The 17,579-nt window shown below is 47.6% G+C and overlaps 1 protein-coding gene across 1 annotated transcript; it reads left to right on the top strand.

Annotated features, from left to right (window-relative positions):
• The first annotated feature begins 236 nt into the window (after positions 1-236).
• On the top strand, positions 237-15,270 carry LOC133129812 (insulin receptor substrate 1-B-like). Its single transcript, XM_061244142.1, has 2 exons — positions 237-3,883; positions 11,341-15,270. The coding sequence occupies exons 1-2, from the start codon at positions 832-834 to the stop codon at positions 11,343-11,345; spliced, it is 3,057 nt and encodes a 1,018-aa protein (XP_061100126.1). The 5' UTR covers positions 237-831; the 3' UTR covers positions 11,346-15,270.
• Positions 15,271-17,579: the final 2,309 nt, after the last annotated feature.

Genomic DNA, 17,579 nt, shown 5'->3' with positions numbered 1-17,579 from the left:
ATGTACATATTTGGAACTTTTTGTTTCCGGTGAATTTGTGAACCAATCATGACAAAGGGGGCGGGTCGGACCGCAGTGTTGTCACAGGGTAGGTTGCGTCTCCCTGTTTGAACTGTCCACGCATCGAATCGTCACGTGCTCGTCTTCTTTGGAGTGAGCTGGAAGCGGCCAGAGGGGCTGCGCTGGTGCACGACGCACACACACGCACACACACACACACACAAACACACGGCGCCTTGTCTTCGGTACGGGATTCAGTCTAACTCCAAGGATTAAAAGGAACAAATTAGAAGCGCATCTGTGAACACGAATTGCATCAGAGTGATGGGATTACGGAGAAATCAAAAGTTTAAGAAAGAAGAAATATTGAGTGTATTTATTTTTATTTAATTTATTTGTTTTTTAATTTTTCCATTTGCAGGGATTTACCCTAGAGGGACTACTTACGAGCTAGCTATCCAAATGGGGTCGTATGCAAACTCTGCAGGGTTTGATTGTGCATTTGGGACTCCGGACTAAAGTATGTTTCAGAGATTTATAGCAATAAAAGACCCCCCTATCTTGTCCAGCATAACGACTAAATGGCTGAGATTTTTGGGGAATTATCGCCGTAGTAAGGATGTAGCTAGCAACCACGCTGCAACCCGAATGGTCTCGATAGTCTCGCGCTTGTTTTGGCACGTTGCCGTTTATTGAGTCTCCTTGGTTTATCAAGACGCGACGCCTATTACTTTGTTTTGAAATGGAAACGATATCAGCTCCGATTTTCTTGTACACGTGCCGTGACGGGATGTTTTTAATTCAATAATAAATCACATTTCTCCCCACACCATGGCAAATCCAGCTGCAGACCAGGGTTTTTCCGACGTGAGAAAGGTGGGTTATTTAAGGAAACCCAAAAGCATGCACAAGAGGTTTTTCGTCCTGCGAATCGCGAGTGCCTCTGGACCGTCCAGGCTGGAATACTACGAAAACGAGAAGAAATGGAGACACAAGTCTGTAGCTCCTAAAAGGTCAATTCCACTGGAGAGTTGCTTCAACATTAACAAGAGAGCTGACTCCAAAAATAAGTATCTGGTGGCGCTGTACACTAAGGAGGAATATTTTGCAGTGGCGGCTGACAATGAACAGGAGCAGGACATGTGGTATCAAGCGCTCCTGGACCTACACAACCGAGGTAAGCTGCTTCACGGGCCCGCGGGGGGCGGTAACGGCGGGACAGGCGGGGATAGTTACGGGGCAGAGGCTACGCCAGGACCGGCTTTCAAGGAAGTCTGGCAGGTTGTTTTGAAACCAAAGGGACTGGGGCATGCAAAGAATCTGATTGGGATTTACCGCCTGTGCCTGACGAATAAGACGATCAGCCTGGTGAAGCTGAACTCAGACGCTGCGGCTGTGGTGCTGCAGCTGATGAACATCCGCCGCTGCGGGCACTCAGAAAGCTTCTTTTTCGTGGAGGTGGGGCGGTCGGCCATCACAGGCCCCGGGGAGTTCTGGATGCAGGCGGATGACTCCGTGGTGGCACAGAATATGCACGAGACCATACTGGAGGCCATGAAAGCTATGAGCGAGGAGTTCCACCCCCGGAGCAAGAGCCAGGGCTCCTCGAACCGCTCCACCCCTATCTCCGTGCCCCTCCGGAGGCACCACCACCACGGCCACGCGCCCCCCAGTCAGGTGGGGCTGGGTCGGAGGTCGCGGGCGGAGAGTGCGGCGGCTGCCTCTCCCGCCGCCCCAGGGAGGCAGACCCGCTCGTTCCGGGTGAGGGCGTCCAGCGACGGGGAGGGCACCATGTCTAGGCCGGCCTCAGCGGACGGCAGCCCCGTCAGCCCCAGCTCGGCGCGAGGGGCGAGTTCCCAGCGCCGCAGGACACTCACCAGCGCCCGGCTCCACCCACCCTTAACCCACAGCCGCTCCATCCCCACACCCTCCTCCACCACCAGCCCCGTCAGCCTGTCCTCCTGCAGCAGCACCAGCGGCCACGGATCGGCCTCCGACTGCCCCTACCCCCGGCGCCCCAGCGCCACGCCCTCCGGCTCCCCCAGCGACGGCGGCTTCGTCTCGTCTGACGAGTATGGCTCCAGCCCCGGCGATTTCCGCGGGTCCTCCTTCCGGAGCGCCACACCCGACTCCTCCCTCGGACACACTCCTCCGGCCCGGGAGGAGGAGCTGAATAACTACATCTATATGGCTAGGCCCGGTCTCACTGCTGTCGCCACGGCAACTGCGGCTGGCCGTCTCAACCCCAACCCTGCCCTTACCCGTCGCCTGTCACCCCCCCACCTGGAGGAGCTGGAGAAGAGCTTCCGGAAGAGGACGCACACCCCGCCCCCCGCTAGCACCTGCCACCAGAAGACGCCCTCTCAGTCCTCGCTGGACGAGTATGCAGCCATGACTCCGGGGTGCAGGCACCCTGACCTCCCACCCGTGACCTCGTACCCTGGGGAGACGCTGGACCTGCACGTGGAGCACAGGGGGGCTAGGTTAGGGGCGGGGACGGGGTTAGGAGCTCGACTGGGGGACGACGGCTACATGCCCATGTCACCGGGCGCGGCCCCTGCGTCATCCCACAAGAGCGATGACTATATGCCCATGAGTCCAAAAACTGTGTCGGCCCCCCAGCAGATCCTGGGCCCCCGCTCTCACTGCAGGGTGGATTCCAGCGGGTACATGATGATGTCCCCGGAGAACGGCGGCGGTGGCGAATGCGTTAAGGCCTGGAGCAGTGGAGGGGGCAGGGGCGGGGCCGACCCCCCCGAGGGGAAGGGTTCCTACGGCGACTACATCAGCATGTCTCCCGGCAGCAGTTCCGCCACCAGCACCCCACCACCCGACTGCTACCTCAACCCTCCGCCACCTCCCGCAGAAGAGGCCCCGCCCACACCCGGCTCCTGCTACTATTCTCTGCCTCGCTCCTACAGACGCGCCCCCGGGAAGCAGAGCCAGCTGAGGGTGGCCCTCGGTCCCGGGCGGCCGGCCTACCCAGAATCCTCCTCTTCCTCTGCCAGCAGCGACAGTCTGGGTCCTCAGGACACCGTAGGGCGACCCCTCGGGGTCAGGTCAGCAGGGAGACCCCAGGTGCGCCCGACCCGGCTCTCTCTGGACTGCGCCCGTGCGAGCACCCTCCCACGGGCGCGGGATAGCCCTTTCCCCTCTCCAGAACCACACAGCCCGGGGGAGTATGTCAGCATGGAGTTTGGGGACAGGCCCTTCTGCGCCAGCTTGGCCTCGCTCCTTGCGCCCGTGTTCACCGAGGACAGCAGCTTCCTCGAGGGAGGAACGCAGTGCCCCTCTGAGTATGGGAACCTGGAGCTGGAGGCCGGTAGGACCCACCCGGGGTTCGAGGGGAAGGACTTTGCCCTTGGAAATTTGGCGTCAGTAGTCCCTGGTACAGGGCCAGCACTCGGCACACTCAGTGCCTTCAGTCGGGTTCGCCCCAACCCCGACCAGAACCAGGGCGCCAGAGTGGTCAGGGTGGACCCACAGGCCCGACAGCGACACGGTTCTGGGACATTCGGGCCTGAGTTGGGGGGAAGGACGACCCAGCCCCAGCTCCAGGCGAGCCAGGAGGGCACAAAACTCCACAGCTGCTCTTCTTTCGAAGACGCGTGGCCGTCACCCCGTGATCCTGTCAGCGGGAGAGGGGAGCGGGCTCCTGTCGCTGGTGCCGCCTCTTCCTCCTCCTCCTCCTGCTCCTCAGCCCACAACCTCAACTACATGGACCTTGACCTGGGGAAGGTTCTGGAACAGTCAGAATGGAGCTTCCTCCCACCCGAATGCCCCCAGCGGCTCGTCGAGCCTCCCACGGAGGAGGGGAACGGGTACGCCAGCGTTAGCTTTCGGAAGCCAGAGCGCGCCAACACCGACCCATCACACAGGGAGGGTAAGATTCTCAGTTTCTCTCTCTCTCTCTCTCTCTCTCTCTCCCTCCCTCTCCAGTCACACTGTCTGTGTTCTGCTGCTTTCCTGAGCTCCTTTGTGTTTTCTCTGCTGCAGTGAAAGCTCTGTGTGTGTGTGTGTTTCTGTCTATCTGTCTGTCTTGGTTTGCTGTTTTCTTTTTAAAAAGTAGTTTAGATTGGTTTTTGTTTAAAAATAGCGAAATGATGTTGGGGGTTTTCAGTGTCTCAACCTTTTAAAGCTGCAATTTGTACAGGTTTATTATTTGTCTGTTGATGCATACATGCAAAAATCAGACTACAGTCCCTGTGTAAGGACACTCAATGAGAAAATCCTTATTCATTTTGTCCAGAAGTCCAATATAAGATAATTAATTTGGAGATAACTTCATGAAGTATCCTTGAAAGTCCTTGAAAAAACTGTAGGTTCCCTATGTACTATACTAATTTCAGAAACTGAAGGCTATCCTAAAAACTCAAGATGGCTGTTTATGTTGTTGGTGGCTTTCTCCCCTAGTAGGGCCTGATTTGCTTAGACTTTTAGCAAAACCTGTTAGCTCATGCAAAACTAATAACACAACCAATGATTGGTGCAAATGAAATGCCATGACCAATCATTGGTCACGTTATTGTTTTTGCGTGTACTATAGGTTTTTGCAGAAGGTCCTAGTGAATCAGGCCCATAGTGTCTATACTAGTAAAGGCTTAACAATGCATCAGCCTGTCACAGCCAATCAGCGTAGGAGGGTGCAGCTCTACCATTTCTCAAGCATATGTCCCTCCAGGTACACCCGAAAATGCGGAATGTCAGAATTTTCCTCACATCAGTCAGCCTTTCTGCTACAACCAAGGTGCATTAGATTAATTTGACAGCTGATCATATTGTGAGGATAGCTCAGTTTACTGACAGAAATCAATGGCCATTCGCACTTTAATGAGTATGTTCTCTGGTTTTAGTCTCTTGTGTTCGAATACAGCAGGAGAGTAAACCCTTTAGTTTTGGCTGTGCAACGCTGGGGAGGGTAATTCCATTTTGCTTTCCAATCCAGAAATTTAATTTAAAGTCTGTTAAATGGTTGAAATGTCCTCAAGGAGCATAGTTGGTCATTTTTCCTTATTTGACTGTATTGAAATGGGATTGACCCTGGTACAGTGTGTGGGCGTCTCCATTGTGTTGATGTGTTTTTTGCAGCCTTCTCCAGGTTGGGCGAGAGAGAGAGAGAGCTCTGTCCCGGAGGGGCGTGTGAGCCCTTTGAAAATGGTGCAGGAATGCATGGGGGTGGGGTTGGGGGGGGGGGGGTAAATTAGGGGGTTGTGGATGTTGTTTACCACTTTTTGAAGGAATTTTACAGCCGTGTTAAGTGCTCATGAATCTGGGGTCCCTGCCATTAGCCTGTTCACAAGAGACCTGTGGAAGTGGCTTCCACTCAACACAGTGCTGAAGTCTTAACACAGTGCTGAAATCCATATCTTCCCTGTTTTTTTTATTTATTTATCTAGGCTACTTACTGTATGTGTGTGTTTGTGACTTTCCTCCCTTGTGTCAGTCGATGACTAGTAACTGACAGGTACTGTTTTTAAAGATATCCATTGATCATTTTTTGTCATCCTTGTGTTCGGACCAATGACCTGTAAGATGTTCACTGTTTATGAGTTCAGTAGAGACCACATGTAAAATATACTCTTGGCACAATACAATATAATACAAAACAATACGGCTTTATTTGTCTCCAAGGGCAATTGTAGTAGAACAGGGGCATAGCAATAGTGACACACAACACAACCAGCGAATGAAAGTTTCACTAATAATAAAACAGTCAAGAAAACAAGACGGTAACAACAACACATCGACTTAAAACTGCTCAAGCATTAAGTACTAGGGGCCTATGGCAAACATCAGTCCTTGACATTACTGAATGGAATATACTGTATACTCTCAGTCAGCACTTTATTAGGTAGATCTGGACACCAGCTTGTTAATGCAAATATTTAATCAGCCAATTGAACCACCAACTTTCAGGGCCCAGTCATGAGGCTACAGGCTGCCCCTAAGGGGGCTCTGCGGAGCCCTGAGATAGGGGTGTGGTTGTGGTCCAGGTCGAAGAGCGAGTAGAGGTGGAAGGACATGGAAGGTGAAAGCTGTGACCTCACAGCCAGGGGATCAGGAACATGGGCGTCCGCAGCCTGTCTGTTTTTGGGAAAGGGAAAAGAGGGGGTTGATTTTGCTCAGACGTTTCTGAAAATTCACGTTCTAGCTGTGCGCTAGAAGTAATGGCAAGCGTTGGGAACATGAGTTGTTGGGCCAGGTGTCCCTGGTTTCAGTGGAGAGGAACATGGCTTGCATTACTCGCTGTAGAGTTTCACTGAACTGTGCCGTTCTTAATCCCTTTAATCACTTTGCACTTGATAGAATTCTCTTTTATTTTTCCGCCGTCTTGTAAAGTGGAAGCCGCCCCCAAATTATTATTTTTTCGTTTAACCGCCATATTTTCATGCCGCTTTAGCGGCAAGAGAGCTTTGATGAGATAGAATTACTCGCCGAATCAAAAATAGTTTTTTTATTTTTTTTTTACGAGAGGATTTACAGTATTACGGGGGGGGGCTATGGGAGCATGGTGGCGTGTTGCCATGGTGACGCGGCCAGCAGCGGATGTAAATGGAGACCTATCGCGCTCTCTTTCTTTCTCTTTCTCTCTCTCCCGCTCCCCCCCCCTCTCTCTGGCGGGCGTGTGTCCTCGCCTCACCCCTCTCTCGGGGCCAGATTGGCACGCGCGGCGGGGCCTGGTGCCCGGCCAGGTCGCACACATGGGCTCCGGTAAAATTAGCACCGGGCCCGGCTGTCCCCTCTCTAATCCGCCAGACAGCCGGCCACTTCCTGCTGTCACCCGCACGCCGCGTCCCCAACGGCCCGAGCCACACACACCGCACCCCACGCACCCCCCGCCCGCACCCACGCCGTGCCCCTGCACTTACCTCTCTCTCCCCGCGCAAGCTGACATCTGGAATCACTACCAGGCCACTGCTGAATTTGGGAAGGCCCAGGAGTGGAGTGAGGGATTTTCTGGGGGTAGAGGGTAGAGGGTAGGGGGGGAGAGACTCCTGTCACTGTGGTAGGATAGGCCCAGAGGGGCAGATTTTGCCTCTGTTGGGGGGGAAAAAAACAAAAACAAAGGAACTGCCGGCTTCTGGAGGAAGTCCAGGAGAAGCCACAATAAACTCTGGCCAGCGTATTAAAGCCTGGCCTTCTGTGTTTGCATTTCAACTGTAAACAGCCTTCTGGGCTGCATGTGTCAAAAGCCCCTGTGCAGTCTGGGAGGCCCCAGGCCTATACTGGCCTATAGCCTTATATCCAGAAGTCCTTATACTGGCCTATAGCCTCATATCCAGAAGTGCTTATACTGGCCTATAGCCTCATATCCAGAAGTGCTTATGCAGGCCTATAGCCTTATATCCAGAAGTGCTTATGCAGGCCTATAGCCTCATATCCAGAAGTGCTTATGCAGGCCTATAGCCTTATATCCAGAAGTGCTCATGCAGGCCTATAACCTCATATCCAGAAGTGCTTATACTGGCCTATAGCCTCATATCCAGAAGTGCTTATGCAGGCCTATAGCCTTATATCCAGAAGTGCTTATGCAGGCCTATAGCCTCATATCCAGAAGTGCTTATGCAGGCCTATAGCCTTATATCCAGAAGTGCTCATGCAGGCCTATAACCTCATATCCAGAAGTGCTTATACTGGCCTATAGCCTCATATCCAGAAGTGCTTGTGCAGGCCTATAGCCTTATATCCAGAAGTGCTTATAGCCACTGATAGGGGTTTTAAACAGTTGTATCTGGTTATTTACATGTTCCGTGTTTATGATATTAGGATCTGATGTTCCTCTATTCTTATTCATTGGCGTTTAAGCTTTCTGTATGGATTTTTGTTTGGTGTTTAGGGCCGAATTTCTCTGTTCTGTGGCTTCTGAGTGTTCAGGACTATAGCCGTTTGTGTTCAGTGTTTTTAAGCCTGCGCATTGGTAAGAATGGTTGGGGTTTGCCTCCAACATTGACCATTGAGATAGGTGGGTATACCAGCAGAAATGAGGTGAGTTCACCCTTGTCAGCTGCCAGTCATTGGGTGCGTTAACTTTAAACGCAAGTGCTTACTGGGGGGGACAGCATTTTCTCTATCTGCCTCTGGCTCACACAAGTAAATTATTGCAATTTGCTGCAAAGTATAGGGGATGTTTTGGTTGAAACCTTTTAGCGGTAATCTTTTGATCTTGGCCTTTGTGCTCCGCGCTCTCGCTGAAGCGCGCCTTTAATCTGGGGAGCGAAGACGCCGTCAGTGTCATACAGGTGCGCTGAGAGACATCTGCAATTAACGGAGAGTCTGGGCCTGCCTGTTCCAGCCCTGTAGCTTTCTGTGTGAAAGGTGTGTGATTTTCCATTAGGATACAGTGAGTGGAAATTTACATTACATTACAGTACATTATGTTTATTTGGCAGACGCTCTTATCCGAAGCGGCGTACAATAAGTCAGTACCGTAGGTCATTGAAACAACTACTGAAAAGAGGTCGGATAAGGTTACAGTTCGCATGAAGTATCGGTTGTCCACAGCTATGAACATGGAGTGTAGTTCACATGGTAAATATAGGCTAAGTCAGTAAGTACGGCATGTCAAACTAGACGCGAGGTGTTGTGTGGTGTCACAGATCAGGTTTTCCTTGAATCTGTTTCATAGGTTTACTTTGATGTATCAAAAAATAGTTTGCTCTGTTGAAGGTCTACTGACCAAAACATTAGCACTATTCATCTTAGCAATGAAACAGTGGACTCTGCAAACGCACTACTGCCTACTGCATGGGATCGTAATATTTGTAGAAAATCACATCGATATAAAGGTTTAAGTTATCAATGAAACATGAAAAGGTGTTGGTATTGTGTTAGCTTGTAATTAGCGCATTTTCCCTGTTGGTAGCTAGTGATCCTTGTTTGTATGAAAAGTTGAGATGTGCATCTTTCCTGTTGTGTGTGTGCGTGTGTCTCTGCTTGTAGGTCAGACATCTGGATGTGCAGGAGCAGGGTTTTTCCATCTCCATATAGGAGTGGCATTTGGCACTGATTTCTCTCTCTCTTTCTCTCCCTCCCCTCTTTCCTAACAGGATGAAAGGATGAATCATTGATTTAGCTTATAGTGTTTCTGTGTATTCTCATTATAAAATACTGAGTTGTTGACACTGTTTGTTTTGTTCGAGAACCTTTAGGCAGGCTTTGGATATTTTCCCAGCATGCTTTGTGAGAAAGACAGAGCTTCTCTTGTGTGTAGGATCGTCGACATCCCTTCTTAAAAGGATGTCTCTGGGTGGTCATGGTGGGCTTCTGCCTAGCTTATGTCCTTGATGAATTGCCTCATAAACAGACGCACCCACTGGATGTAGTGGACTCTCCAGGCCTCACTTGTCTTTATTTGTGGGACCATGATAAGACCTGCAACTGCATGCCTGTGTGTGTGTTTATGTGTGTGTGTGTGTGTGTGTGTGTGTGTGTGTGTGTTTGTGCATGTATGTCTTTGTGTGTCTGTCTGAGTGTGTGCACACGCGTTTGCCTGCATGTGTGCGTGGGTTTGTGGATGTCGGTGTGTGAGTGTATGTGTGGTATGGATGCATTTGTGTGTGTGTGTGTGTGTATGTTTGTTTTGGGGGTGGGGGCAGTGGGGATGTATGTGTTTTTGTGTGTATGCATTTCTGTGTATCTGTGTGTGTGGGTGTGTGTGTTATAGGTTATATGCATTTGTATGTGTGCGTTTGTGTGTATGCGTGTGCCTGTCTGTGCATGTTTGAAGGGAACGTTTCCCGGATTCGCTCTGCTAAATGACATAGGTGGTGGAGGTATGCGTGATGCAGTAATTCTATACTGCCCTTCTCTGCAGTAGTCTGTGTTTAGTTCTGAGGGCACTTCGGGGTGTTGAGTAAATGCCTTTGGTGCATGGAGTCCCGCCCTCCCACTCTGATTGGTCCCAGGCTGTTCTCCTGCAGGGCTGAGCAGCCAATCGAGGGGGCCCCCACGTGCCGTGGTGGCGACAGTGAGTGTGGGGAAGAGAAATGAATGATGTTCTCTGTTGATGTGAAAGATGTGAGTTTGGGGAAGAGAAATGAATGATGTTCTCTGTTGATGTGAAAGATGTGAGTTTGGGGAAGAGAAATGAATGATGTTCTCTGTTGATGTGAAAGATGTGAGTTTGGGGAAGAGAAATGAATGATGTTCTCTGTTGATGTGAAAGATGTGAGTTTGGGGAAGAGAAATGAATGATGTTCTCTGTTGATGTGAAAGATGAGAGTGAAGAGAAGAGAAATGAATGATGTACAAACACACTTACACACATGCAAACAGATGTACACACACGCATATACATGAGCACACATAGACACAGGCCCCTCTGCTCTGCCTGAAGAGCAGCTCTGAACTCACAACGCATCATAACTCTTAAATGGATAGGCTACAGCAGTAGAAGTCAAAAAAATAAGTCCTAATAAATACCTAATAAAGTGCTTTACTGAGAGTATATACACCTACACACATGCAATTATGCACACACCTATACACACAAGCACATCCACGCACAGACACACAAGGCGTGTGTGTAAATACAAAAACACTCACACACGCACAGGCATGTATACACAAAAACACACAAACACACAGAAACACACACACCGCCTCTTTGGATATAGAGTCCTCTGGTCGGGTTTAAGTATTGCCTTGAACGTAGAGGTTTGTGTTTACATAAACTCGTGGCTTATAATTTTACACTCTGCAATTTACGATAACATTTTCGGTTTTCTAAGTAAAGAGTGGCCAGTCTTAAAATTTGAGATCCATAAAAGATGTTGACACCGAGGACTGGCTGATGAAAGACGGAGGCCTTCTCGGGTCCTGCGCTGTCTGAACGAGAGGAGACGATCCGCCAGCGTTTCTGCACGTCTGCGTTGTCGTGGCAACATTGCGTGTGACGGATGACGATGTGTTTATGTTCTATGCGTGTCTGCACGCTGAAATGTGAAATTTAATCTGCTCATTTCACGTAAATCCACATCTTTTTCCAGATCGGTCACTCTTACTGGATTTCGTCTTTCATTTCACGGAAATCTTTTTTCCGCAAATTGCTCACTCTGATTTACAGGATTTTGGCTATTCCATGACTATCCAAGGTCATGTCAGTAAAAATGCCATATGTGAAGACCATGTACCTTTGAATCCCTCAATATTAACACTGCCAGTGTTAGAGTAACACAAAACAAAATGCAAAAAAAAAAAAGCAAAAGTACCAAATCATTCAGAACAGAATTACAGACCATTAAATATTAATTACTCATACAAATTAATATTTAGTTGATGTTACTGATTCCTCTGGTTCTGGCTGTGGTCTCATCTGGTTGTCCGCCTCTTGTTTTGTAGAATGAAGACATGGACTTCTCTGCAGACCCACAGATCCTGATCCTCTCCCTTCACAGATACCGTGAATCAGACTGTGTCCTGGTGAAAGCACAGTCCATTCTGTCCCCTGCCTTTCTCCCTGTAACTCAGCGCATTCTCTTAGCACAGCTCACCACAGTATAGCACAGAGACACCAACACAGGATGGAAGAGCACACTACACTACAGCACAGAGACACCAACACGGGATGGAAGAGAACACTACACTACAGCACAGAAACACCAACACAGGATGGAAGAGAACAGCTACAGTACAGCACAGAGACACCAACACAGGATGGAAGAGAACAGCTACACTACAGCACAGAGACACCAACACAGGATGGAAGAGAACACTACACTACAGCACAGAGACACCAACACAGGATGGAAGAGAACAGCTACACTACAGCACAGAGACACCAACACAGGATGGAAGAGAACACTACACTACAGCACAGAGACACCAACACAGGATGGAAGAGAACACTACACTACAGCACAGAGACACCAACACGGGATGGAAGAGAACACTACACTACAGCACAGAAACACCAACACAGGATGGAAGAGAACAGCTCACCACAGTACAGCACAGAGACACCAACACAGGATGGAAGAGAACAGCTACACTACAGCACAGAGACACCAAAACGGGATGGAAGAGAACACTACACTACAGCACAGAGACACCAGCACGGGATGTAAGAGCACAGCTCACCACAGTACAGCACAGAGACACCAACACAGGATGGAAGAGAACAGCTACACTACAGTACAGAGACACCAACACAGGATGGAAGAGAACAGCTACAGTACAGCACAGAGACACCAACACAGGATGGAAGAGAACAGCTACACTACAGCACAGAGACACCAACACAGGATGTAAGAGCACAGCTCACCACAGTACAGCACAGAGACACCAACACAGGATGGAAGAGAACAGCTACACTACAGTACAGAGACACCAGCACGGGATGGAAGAGCACAGCTCACCACAGTATAGCACAGAGACACCAACACAGGATGGAAGAGAACAGCTACACTACAGCACAGAGACACCAACACAGGATGGAAGAGCACAGCTCACCACAGTACAGCACAGAGACACCAACACAGGATGGAAGAGAACAGCTACACTACAGCACAGAGACACCAACACGGGATGGAAGAGCACAGCTCACCACAGCACAGCACAGAGACAGTGGCACTGGATGGAAGAGCACAGCTACACTACAGTACAGCACAGAGACACCAACACAGGATGGAAGAGAACACTACACTACAGCACAGAGACACAAGCACGGGATGGAAGAGAACAGCTACACTACAGCACAGAGACACAAGCACGGGATGGAAGAGAACAGCTACACTACAGCACAGAGACACCAACACAGGATGGAAGAGAACAGCTACACTACAGCACAGCATAGCTATTCTCTGTGTAATCATACAACACTGTCTGTCAGTGACCACTGTCATGTGAAAGACTCTCAGAAATGGCATTGCCTTCTTAGTGATAACAGGACACAGGTACTCAGCGATGGAAAAAGTCACTGTCAGTACGGCATTACCATTTCAGAATAGCAGTTAGATTCTCTATGACTACCACACAGTTGGCTTTTCAGGTACAGAATAGCAGTTAGATTCTCTATGACTACCACACAGTTGGCTTTTCAGGTACAGAATAGCAGTTAGATTCTCTATGACCATACTGCACAGTCGGTTTTGCAGGTATAGAATAACTGTTATATTTTCTATTACATTTCTACAGTTACATTTTCTATGACCGAACACAGTAACTTTCTCGATTACAGAATAACACGGTTGCGTTCTCTATGAAAGTGCAACACAGTTGCTCACATTCATTGTACAGCACAGGCGCTCAGTACAGTATGACACAATTAGGTCAGTGAGAGCAATGCACATTTTCTCAGTTACAGTATCACACAGTTGCTCTCATTCATGATACAGCGCACTTTGTCAGTTACAGTATGATATAATTATGTTGATGACTTCAGTGCACACAGATTCTCTCTCAGTGTCTATACAACACACTTATGCCGCACCACACAGTTATGGTATAGCACAGTCCCTCTTTCTGATGGTACAGCACAGTTGTGTTCTTAATTTCAGTGTAGCACTTATTTTATCCTCACGGTTGCAATATAGCACAATTTATTTCACAGTTACTATAAGGCACAGTTGGGTTCTCAGTTAAATATAGCACAGTTGTTTTCACAGTTACTGTACGGCACAGTTGGGTTCTCAGTTGAAATCTAGCACAGTTTTTTTTTGTCTGTGACTGCACAGCACAGACTACGCTTTCTCAGTAATGGTACAACACTGGTACATTCTCAGTGGCGCTGTAGCAGTTATGATACGCACAGTTACAGTTGGTTGTGGAGTAGCACAGTCACTCTCCATGACACTTCAGAACATTTGGGTAGGCTTGCTAGCCTTCTCTGAGCTCAGGACCTGGTCTACAGAAACAAACACACACACATACAATATGCAATGAACACACATACATACACAAACACGCATTCACACATATACACTATGCAATGCGCACACACAAACACACAAACACGCATTCACACACGCATATAGAATATGCAATGAACACACACACACATTCACATGCAAACACACGCACACACACACACACATATACACTATGCAATGCGCACACACAAACACATAATTTGCAATGCGCGCACACACACACACACACACACACACACACACACACACACAGCAACTGTGACTCCTCAATCCACCAGTCCCCTACTTCCATACAGATTCTTTATTTAAATTTTACACATATTATTTGTACTGTTATTGTTAATATTCTTCTTGGTTTTTGAGCCAGAATAGCTGGTGTTTATCAGTTTGGGAATTTGTATTTGTACCTTTTTGTTTTGTTTTTAAAAGTTCTCATATAGCTGTGGGAGGAGGTATACTTGTCAGTTTTGCTCAAACAATGTTCTCTTTGTGCCATATCTTTACTCAACATATCTATGAGCAAATCAAATAGCATATTAATTTCAACAGTAATTTTAAAATACCATGTATCCATGAAACCTGAATACCACATTTCCACATAGATGACTCCCAAGTAGAGACAGTTCAAACCTCAAAAAAGTAAAATAATTAGTCTCCATCGGTGCTGGAGTCATTTGACATGTGATCTGTGTAAATACTTTAGAGATAGAAAGTACATTCATGTTTACCTGAAAGCTTTGAGTAATTAATATTTCATGGTTTGTAATTCTGTTTAAATGATTTGGTACTCTTGGTACGCCATGACATTTTGAGAAATGTTTTGTGCATTTTATGCATTGTGCTCAATGAGAGAATCAGGACAAAAGAATAAGAATCAGCACACAGTAAACTGTCCAGTGTTAGTCTAACACTAGCAGTGTTTATATTGAGGGATTCAAATGTACACTTTCAGTGTCAAATGTACTCCCTGGAGTTAATTTAATCATTTGATATGTACTGATTCTGCTCTTTGAATGAAATTTTTGCCAGTGTATATTGGGGGTGTTGAGTGCCTTCCCGTGTATATTAAACCCTTTTGTTGGTTGCCTTTGGCTGCTGTTTTTACCCCAACCCCCGCCTGTATATACAGTAACCATATGAATACGAATCCATAGCGGGCCCACCTGGCAACCCCTTTTCTTCCTGTGTATATACTGTTAATGACTGGATGAAAAGAACAAATGAATGAATTGAATGTATGTACGTGTGAGTGAATTAATGAGTGAATGTCCGACTGAGTGAATGAATGAGTGAGTGAATGAATGATTCTGCACCTTTGGTGTAAGGCTGGTCTGTGTTTATGCCGCACTGTATACTTTTTTCTGGAATAATAAAGTAGAAATGTTTATCTTTTTTCTTGGAACTACTTTCTGTGTGTGTTATTGTCACATAATACCTTATCGAAGATAGCTTATTGTGGAAAGAAGCAGTGTAGTATAATGGATTCAGAACTAGGCTTGTACCTAGTAGGGTATTGGTTTGATTCCCAGGTAAAACACTGCCATGGTAGCCTTGAGAAATGTTCTTAACCTGATTTTATTTCGTACATTTCTTCAGCTGTATAATTTGTGACCTTGGAATTATAAGGTTCTATCTGCTAGAGTAGTTATGAGATCCTGAGCTTCAAAGCTTTCATATCCTAACACAGTGAACCTGAAATGCAGGGCAGTTCTTCATAGGTCAAAATGATAGACACCCTGAAATGTATCTGAATGTACAATATAAAAATGACATCAAATTGCCCTATCTAAAAACATATTTATGACACCAACTAATTCTTATCAAAAAACGTCAGGACCATATAATTCCAAGGTCTCAAATGGGTTAAACGAGCAAAAGAAGTGGATCCAAGGCACTCTTCCAATGAAGTAAAAAACAGCTTTATTAATAAAAGGCTAGTTCATAGTTGAACACAAAAAAAATACCAACATGTTTCGGCCAAACAATGGCCTTCATCAGGGCAGACAAATGGGTGCTGCATAAATGAAGTCAATTGCTTACATCACTCTGGATAAGAACATTATCTAAGTGCCAGTAGTGTAATGTAAAGCAGAAAGTATATGAACAAGAGGTTAGAAAGAAATATGCAAATTGCACAACTATGGATTGATGACTAGTAATCAACAGAAATAGTTTGCCCTGACAAAGAGCACTTTCATGTAATTGCTGATTTAAGGACTAAAGAAAAACAATAGTTGAAAGTTAAATTGAAGAATGCATGTTGGCTGAATGAAGGTCTCTGATTCTCAGCCAATAGCCTGCTACTTTCCGAAGACTCTGTCTCACTGTCCTGCAACATGTTCCTTTCACAGACACCCAGAAATGACCTGCTGAATGTGCAGCCCAAGGAATGCCTTGTAAATCCTGGATCGCCCTCGGGAAAAACACACAGTATCATGGTAGTGCCTGGGTGTGCTAATCTAGACAGGGCGGATACCAACTCTTCCATTCTTACAGAATAACTGGCTAACCCTGGTGTAAAATCCAGCTATGGACCAGCTTAAATGAGCAGTTACCAGCTGTTTCAAAACCTTGCTTGGGCTGGTCAAACCATGCCGAGTGTGGAGCTGGTCTGAACTGGTCAACCAGCTACCAGCTGTTTCAAAACCTAGCTTTGAGCAGTTTTTTTTTCAGCCAGCTAACAGATCTGTTGATTGCCGTCCAAAAAAGCATAATCTGTTATCTCTTCATGTTTCAGCTGTGTAACACTTTTGCCAAACGGTGATGAAATTGTCCTTTCCTGGCCATCTGAAAGGCTACACTGGGTGCTAAATTTAGCTGTGAATTTGTGGCAGCCTCCCCACTGGCTGTGTTGCACATATGTGAGCGTAAGCATTAGCGTGCTGTTTCCCATACTAACAGACTCCGCTGCACTTAAGCAGTATCCGAATGACTAAGCGAAGGAGGCAACAGGAGAGCAAAGGAAGCTAGGGGCCTGATTTAAAGACATTTAGCGTGAGAAAAAACCTTTAGCACACTCAAAACCAATAATATGACTGGTGATTGGTCATGGTGTCTGTCTTGCACCAATCATTGGTTGGGTTGTTTAATTGGTTTCTCCTGTGCTAAAATGGTTTGCATAAGGTATTAGTAAGTCAGTCCCTAAAAGTTACACTATATTTGCAGGCATGTAACCACTTTATTTATGTACTTAGTTATTTCTCTGAGGGCACTGAGGGGTGGAAAACAAGGGGAATTAGAGCAAAAGAGGGGTCAGGTTGCGGGGTGCATACACATCTCTGTTAAAAGATTTGTAGTGTAAAATTTCTTTGTACAGTTATTTGTACTGTTTATTTTTTTCCTGCTTTAACAACGTCCGCCTGCGAAGAAAGTTACTGTCAGGCGATAAAAGAAGAAAAGGGAGGGAGAAAAAAACCCTGGCAGGACGTGTGTCTGTGAGGAGCCCAGAGCCACTGTCGCTGTCACTACAGGCCCCTGTGTGCTCTGTCTGCCGGGGGCTGCCAGTTCACGCCCCGCTGTGGAATCCGGGCAGCTCCAGATCAAAGGGCCTCGCACCGGGCCCCGGGAGGGAGGGGCGGGGTCTGCGTGTGCCAGGGGCGCTGGAGGACTGGAGCGGAGCGCCGTCCCATCAGCCCCCAGACCAGGAAGCTGCTCCTGATGACCTCCCTGAGGACTCCCCAGAGTGCTCCTCTCCCTCGGCGCGCCCCGTTT

The sequence above is a fragment of the Conger conger genome, chromosome 5 (genome assembly GCF_963514075.1).
Source record: "Conger conger chromosome 5, fConCon1.1, whole genome shotgun sequence".
Taxonomy (NCBI): Eukaryota; Metazoa; Chordata; class Actinopteri; order Anguilliformes; family Congridae; genus Conger; species Conger conger.
This window is presented reverse-complemented; position numbering and strand designations above follow the sequence as displayed.